This window comes from Oratosquilla oratoria, chromosome 40 (assembly GCF_046742065.1).
Source record: "Oratosquilla oratoria isolate Oo_2021 chromosome 40, ASM4674206v1, whole genome shotgun sequence".
Classification (NCBI taxonomy): Eukaryota; Metazoa; Arthropoda; class Malacostraca; order Stomatopoda; family Squillidae; genus Oratosquilla; species Oratosquilla oratoria.
In genome coordinates this window covers 29,190,606-29,198,105 of record NC_134816.1, presented here as the reverse complement: position 1 = coordinate 29,198,105, position 7,500 = coordinate 29,190,606, and the positions used below count along the sequence as shown (strand labels likewise).

At 41.9% G+C, this 7,500-nt stretch overlaps 1 protein-coding gene across 5 annotated transcripts in view; it reads left to right on the top strand.

The window, feature by feature from the left end:
- The window catches only part of LOC143020738 (macrophage mannose receptor 1-like), a 143,351-nt gene extending 136,088 nt beyond the window's left edge, over window positions 1-7,263 (top strand). For 3 of the 5 annotated variants that reach the window (XM_076177457.1, XM_076177456.1, XM_076177453.1), the window contains 9 exons: window positions 694-806; window positions 1,077-1,214; window positions 2,739-2,916; window positions 3,286-3,412; window positions 3,543-3,664; window positions 3,944-4,105; window positions 4,329-4,394; window positions 6,214-6,417; window positions 6,981-7,263. In XM_076177457.1, the coding sequence (XP_076033572.1) occupies window positions 694-806; window positions 1,077-1,214; window positions 2,739-2,916; window positions 3,286-3,412; window positions 3,543-3,664; window positions 3,944-4,105; window positions 4,329-4,394; window positions 6,214-6,417; window positions 6,981-7,078 (1,208 nt within the window). In that variant the 3' untranslated portion in view covers window positions 7,079-7,263. The remainder of the gene's footprint in view (window positions 1-693; window positions 807-1,076; window positions 1,215-2,738; window positions 2,917-3,285; window positions 3,413-3,542; window positions 3,665-3,943; window positions 4,106-4,328; window positions 4,395-6,213; window positions 6,418-6,980) is intronic. The other 2 variants (XM_076177454.1, XM_076177455.1) reach the window with 2 other exon arrangements.
- The last annotated feature ends 237 nt before the right edge of the window (window positions 7,264-7,500 follow it).

The window sequence follows — 7,500 nt, the reverse complement described above, 5'->3', positions numbered from 1 at the left end:
AAGGAGACTGCAAGAGACCATAAGGCCTACACTAGGCAGCTCCGTATATATGTAGTAACAATAAAGACTAGAATTTAATAGCAGCACTGGCAATAAAAGCAGTTAACAATGTTTTTCAAACAGATTAGAAAGTCATTTCACAATTTCAATTAATATTCAAAACCCATCCCTCATGACGGAATTCGTGCTCTTTTTCTCTCTCATCCTGTGACGCCAGTTGTTGCGACATCAAGCCACTAATTATTTTTCATGAAGACATCACATTATTTCTTGGATTCTTTCATATACAGTATGTAGTCGTGAATGATAACTCAGACTAGAGTTTCAGAAATATCTCCGATGAGATCATGTCATGTTTCTGCTCCGTAGTTGTTTGTACAAATTAAACAACAATCTACCTCATCACACACACAAACACAAACACACATATACACAAACACACATATACACAAACACACATACACACAAACACACATACACACACACATACACACAAGATCGGCAAATAATGAGCTCTGAGCCCACTGCCGTAGGGTGGTGTCTGGCTGTCTTGACAGAGACTGCAGCAGATCCGAGGTGAATACACATACACACAAACACACATACACACAAACACACATACACACACTTACACACAGTGTCTATGTTTTCAACCGAATTCGCACGTAACACGTCCCTGCGTTCCTTTGACAGACTCATCGATCGCGACACCGGCGCCAGTACTGATGTGTGACGAGCCATACAACCTTTACGAAAGCTTCGCCGACAGCTGCTACAGGTTCATCTCAGAGCCGAAGACCTGGCAGGTGCGTCATACGTGTGTCTAAAGTCTACAGGTATAAAGTTGTTTGAGCTTCCATGCAAAAGAAACAGAAACAGATATGTAAATAGATAAAAATGAGGAAGGGATGGAGGGAGTTTCAGTTCAAAATCCCTCCTCCTTTGTAAGGGGAATGGCCAAGTCGAAATAAACATCGGAGGTGATGCAGCAAGGCACACCACCTCCGAGGCCTGACAGCCAAAGCTAGTTTACCTCCACCGCTTCAGTCATACAATTTTCTCCTTTTTTTCGACAGGAAGCAGAGGATGCGTGCGTGGCGGACGGAGCGCATTTAGTCTCTATCCAAGACCTGGGAACCAATTCCTACCTTTGGTCTGTGATGCAGAACCTCGAGCAAACGGAGGCGGCGTGGATTGGACTCAACTCCATCAAGGTGGGTGCCCAGGTCCTCGGGTGGTGAACTGGTCGTTGACGTTGTTCAGATGAAAGGCTGTCCTTCTTGGTAAAGAGCTGATCCTTAACCTTTGCCTGGTGGCGCAGTCGGAAGCGTGCGGGGTCTCGTACCTCCCAGGTCACGGGTTCGAGTCACCCACGTCGAAGCGACTGTACGTTACCTGCCCCAACAGTCCCTAAAACGCACAACAGGGCAAAGGTCACGGCTTTGGTCATGGCTACTCAGTGCCTCCTAGCGTAGACTCTTCGCCTTCTAAGCCTTACCTTCCAGTTCATCTATGTATCATGGTTTAAGCTGGAGTTTGTGGACAAGACTAGGAGGGTGACCTTCTTCTAGAGCAGTGATTCTTAACCTGTGGGGAATTCCCCACTGGTGGGGAATGGCGGAGTTGCCAAGTGGGGAATGACCGGTCGGACAGAAGAACCATTGTCTTTTTTTTTTTTAATTGATGTGTTTTTGTTTCTTTTTGTTTATTTCTGGTGTCGTCTTGTTGTCACATTTCGTGAATTTGTAAATATACAAATTTGATTTTAACCCATGTAGTGTTTAGTAGCTAAATTTGTCAAAGACCGATGCTGTGGTGGGAAATGGAGAGTTGGCTCACTAAAAAGTGGGGAATTGGAGAAAAAAGGTTAAGAACCCCTGTTCTAGAGGGAGCCTGACCAACCCGAGAGTACGCCTAACAGTGAATAAGATCGTCAAATAAGGGCAAATAAGCCAAAATGAAAGAAATGTCTATTCGCTGACATAAAGAAAAGTGGGAGAAAAGTGCCTTATAAAAGGAAGAGTGAATTTGGGGAAGGGAACGAGGAAAAGTACGGGAACACAGACTAAATTCGAAGAGAAAGATTTACACATATAGACACTAAACACACACACGCACACAGACAGATACATACATATAGATAGATACAGGCACGCACATGTATACAGACGCGTGGACGCGAGCCCTACTCTACAATTACCGATTTTCAATAGTTTCTCCCGCAGTTATCTTCGTTCTTGCTCTTGCCAATTCCTCTTAGCATCATTGGGAGGAGGCGGGCCAACCAGGCCGCGGCAGAGGAAGGTCGGATTCATGGACGAGGGGGGAAAGAGTCCTCGGGTGGATATTTGTCCGCTCTAATAAGAATATTTACCACTTTTAGTTCGAAAAAGAGCTGTCGTGTAGGAGAAAAAATACAATAAGACTGTAGGCGGTTTTATACTAGAGATCAAGCATTTCCGAACACTTGATATAGTCATCCTCAACCTAAGACTGTTTTCTATGATGGGGGATGAACGCACTGGTCTTCGTTTTTCTTTTCTTTAATGTGTCACAAGTAAATCATACCCACATTACATTTTCTATGATATGTTGCTGAAGAACTTGTTTCCATTCTTCCATGGTCTGTGAAATATTCAGGAAGAATTCTCTGTTTTCTGTGATCAAGGATATGTTGGGTGTTAACTCGACCGACATGACGTTTTCTGTGACAAGCCGCATCCCGTTTTCTTCAACAGTCCAAGGACGAATTCGTGTGGACGGACGGGTGGCCGACTGTGTACACTTTCTGGGGGAATTGGGAGCCGAACGTGACTGCGGAAGATCAGAGGTGCGCCTCCATGAATTCGAAGGACGGTCGCTGGAGGGTCCAGAGCTGCAATGACTCCAGGAGCTTCTTCTGCATGTATTCGGAGAGTAAGTGGTCCAGGTGTAGCTTTATTTCTATCCATTAAATGATCTAAAAAGTCTATTTATTCATTTATTTCCGTGGGGATCCCTTTGGTTTTTCTGTTAATGAAAAGAAAGGTTAGGTTCCCACATGTATGCAAACATGAATTCGTACTCTCTTTTCGTTCCTGCCTCCACCTTCCTCCCACTGACTCAGTGACAAAGGATTACAAAGGCGGAGCATGCCGACAGGAGACCTTTTGGTCCATGTCTAGGTCGGATGCGGAAAAAAATCATAATGATAATGAAATAATAATTATAACAAAAAACTATAATAATGTATGCAACAAACAAAATACATAAATAAAGTGTTTCTCTGTTTTTTTTTTCTCGCAGCTTTGCCCCCTACTCCGGACACTCCCGTGGATGGCAAATGTCCGGACACTCGCTGGATGGACCTGGGCGGGGGTTTCTGCTACCTGATCGTCCGCAAGCAAATGTCCTGGAGTGACGCCAATTGGCAGTAAGTGGTTCTTGACGCTAACCACTTGCATTGCGACCCGAGATTCCCACCACAACTGAAAAGATTCGCTTAGAATATTTTTTTTTCTAAGTTATCTATACATTTTTCTATTTATCTTTTATCTTTGCAGGTGTTTGGAGGAATACAGTAACCTGGTGTCGATCCATTCAGTCCACGAGAGGGACCTTCTGCTCAAGTCTATCAAGGACATAACGGACCCAATCTGGATAGGACTTACCCAGAGGGGAGAGGGTATGGCTTCAAATGACCAAATAAATAAATAGATAAAAATGCACTTGAAAGAATTTCTATAAAGTGCTATTGGCGAGGACGGTTAGTGGGAGGGGAGGGGATCGCTGACAAATTCTGTGTACTGTGTTGAAATCTTACCAATGAAGTCTTATCGAAATTAGCCGTAGCGCCTTCAGTGCCTAGGGTGGTCTCAGGAAGATAGAGGCAAGGCGATCTGCGGCAGCAAGATAAAAGAGAAGGCACGAAAGAGGTTAACGTGTGTGTATTTTCTCATTCCAGACTTCGGGTGGACCGACGGGACAGCGATGGGCTTTGTGGACTGGGAAACGGGAGAGCCAAACAATAAGTGGGAAAAGTGCGTCGAGATGTACACCACTAAAGGAAGCTGGAACGACGTGACGTGTGGCTCCATTAGATCCTTCGTTTGCAAAACTCCTAAAAGTAAGTCTCATTTTATTTATCTACCCATTTATTCATCCACTCATCTACCTGCATTTTCTGATGGGTAGAGAGGAAGGGTGTTGCTTTGAAGCTATCTCGCTGGCAGACTTCCACTTTTCATTCCATTGCTGAAGTTTGGAATGTTCTTCTGTGTCTACTGTCGCCAATGTAGGGAGCCCCGGCACTTTGAACCGGAGTTGACGTTCACGTTTTTCTTTCACAGTTGTGCCCACCACGCCACCCCCGCCGCCGACCTCTCCAATCCAATCAACCATAGTAACGCCAGCGTGTGAGTAGACTGAAAGTGGATTTTCTGCAAGAAATTTTGCATTGTGTGAACTTCCATGCGATGCATGCTTGTAACTTAGAATGAGACACTTTATTTTTTTTTTGTATTGTAATGTTTCTTTTATTTATTTATTTATTTATTCTCTCTTTTTCTTTGGTCCTTTAACCGCAACTCTTCAAAAACGCATCTTGCTTCAACTTGTTCCTTGCTTGTTTCTGCTTATCGTATTTTTCTTCTCATTTTCTTTTCTTTTGCATGTCTTACTATTTCCTTTCCTTTATTCTTCCTTACGTACGTTTCATAAACTCGCAATTATGCCTCGTATTAACATTTCTAAATTCATTTGCTCCTGCCCGTGTTTTGTGCAACCTTCAACTGTTCTTTCTTTTCTCTTTGAGTCCTCGTCCTCCACGTTTCTGGGAAACACTGCTCTTCTGTCCTTTTCATCCCTTCATCATCTTTTCCTCTTCTCTCGGTTGATTTTTTTTTTTTTTTTTTTGTGTGTGCTCTCCTGACATGCTCCTATCACGCTCTACTACTACTCGTTTGCTCGACTATTCTATTGTCTATTTTGATTAATCAATTCATCCTTGTTTGTCACAATTATCTTTATTCCAATCCCTTTTGGGTTTCTGATGTCAACGTCTTGTCATCGTCTTGTCACTGCGTTGCGTCTTATATTAACGAATTTCTCTCTCACCAATCATTGAAATTTACTATTTTTTCATGGATTCCTTTTTATTCTTTCTGCATGTTTTTTTTTTCTGTGTCTTCTCATTTTGTCTCACCTTATATCTTGTCTATCGTGTTGTTCTGCCCATGTTCTTAATTCATGTTTGCTTGTCTTATTATATTCCGTTTTGTTCCTTATCTTTTGCAAAATTTATTTATCTTGTACATTTTGTATCCTTTTCCCTATATTTTGTTTATTCTTTATCACACCTTAATTCTTTTTTTTTTCAATTTATACTGTCTTAATTATATATTCTTTTGATAACCTATCAACCTTTCTATATTTTGTACTGTTGTGCTTGTATCTTGATTATTCTTGATCTTTCTTCATTTTCTTTCTTCTTCCTGTCTTGTCATTTCCTTACTGCATAATTTCTTCTCTATTCTGTCTGGATTTGTCTTTTGTCTCAACGGATTTATTCCCTTTGTGTGAATTCACTTTTCTTTGTCCTCTTCTTCTGAATTTATAATCATATGTATATATTTAAATTTCTCTATTCCTCTATTGTGTGTCAACTGATTTTCGTCCTCCATTCAACTTAATTATCATCTCTAAAATGAACATTTTCATTTGACCATAATATTCACCTTCTTTGTTTTTCATCTTTAATTGCAATCACGTTTGTTTCTATTTTTGTTTCAATTCGACCTTGTTTCTATTCCCTTTGAAACACTTTCTCATTTACAACCTACAAACATCTTTCTCACCCTGTTCATTGAAAAAAAAAAAAAAATCTCCTGCACGTTCGTTGTGAATGTTTTCTGCGTTGAATGTTTTCTTCGCTGTATGAACTTACACTGACCTCATTTTCCATGTTTCTGTGTCCGCCGGACTAAACACCACAAATTCCTCGTTTGCTCCATCCTATATATGTCATCCATTCTCTATGCGGTTTGTGTGTGCTTTCTGTCGTCTTGCAATGTGTTACTCTCCACATGCTGTTTTGCTTGTGCGCCACGTATACCCTTCCTTTTTTTTTTTTTTTTTTTTTTTTTTTTTATTAAACCTTGCTTTGGCCTCCTGGTGGAGAGCACGCCTTGCCCTCTATGCTATTCCCGTGACGCCACGGCTTTTGCGCATGCGCAGACGCTTCCTCGCTTAACGACTCCTCTCAATCGGCCATGACAGGGCTTCCAGGGGGCATTGGCGCCGGAGGCATCGTGGGAATCGTCATCGCTTGTCTCTTTATCGTCGTGGCTGCTGGTTTCATTGCCCACCAGTACTTTAATAAACCAAAACCAATTGGACCTAACGCCACCTTTGGCATAGACAACGCCCTGTACTCTGCTCGTAAGTCCTTCTGCCTTGTTCGTGCGTCTTGCACTAATAATGAATCCTCTAAACTCTGGCTTGGGATTTTGACTCTCGCTACATCCAGAAGAAACGTGGTAGTTAACGAGATAATACGCCTCTTATTTTTGCTTGTTCTTTATATTTACAGCTCATTTTATAACTTGCACAGTGCATACAGTAAAGATTATTCCCTGGAAGACTTGATTATAAGATTACAATCTAGCTAAGACCAAGAAAGTTTGTGCTTAAAAGTCAAGCGGTCATGTTAGACAGCTGACGTTGATTGCGGAATTAATTAGTTTGATGTTTTAACCGTTAAAGTACGGTGATGCCTATTGTACTGGCAGGAAGAGTCGACCTGGAGGACCACAGCTTGACCTGCGATAATCAACTTGTAAACACTGTGGTAGATTAGCGTCTCTGCATCTGAATCCACTTCCTTGGTGGCATCCCTACTTTTTCACTGGCATATCAGTCCTACCGTACTTCCGCGGGCGCGCACACACGTATTTCAAGTATACTGACAATTAAAGTGAATAATCGTGATACTTTGGTTTCAGGTGACGATGGGGATCAGGTCGCAATGACGCCAAAGAGTGATCTAGCGACGTCGACGGGAGATGACGGGAAGAATCCATTCGGTGGGATGGACGCTTAACATCCGTTTTCTCTTTCTCCTCATTCCTCAACCCCCTTTCTCTCTCTTTTTTTCTGTCCGAGTATAAATGTTTTCCCACTCCCTTAGCTAAAAGGAGTCACTATGACTTGAGAGAAGTTTGTGTATGCTGGATATGATATTTTTGTTTGCTTTTTTCTTATATAAAATATAGCAATTCAGAAACATCTGGTCTTTCATTGCCATTATTTTTTTTTCCGCTTCTCTGTTCTCTTGTTTGACTGATCAACGGCCTGCAGTTGCCGCAGCAATAAGTCAGGAGAAATATCATGTGGGGACCAAGGCTTTATTGATACAAAGTTTCACTTGTTCTAGCTTGATCAAGTACATGAGTAAATAAAGTTTCGATGGTGTCCACGGTGTACAGACAAAACGAAAGAGTCGAAGACAACTACCGACGAGTC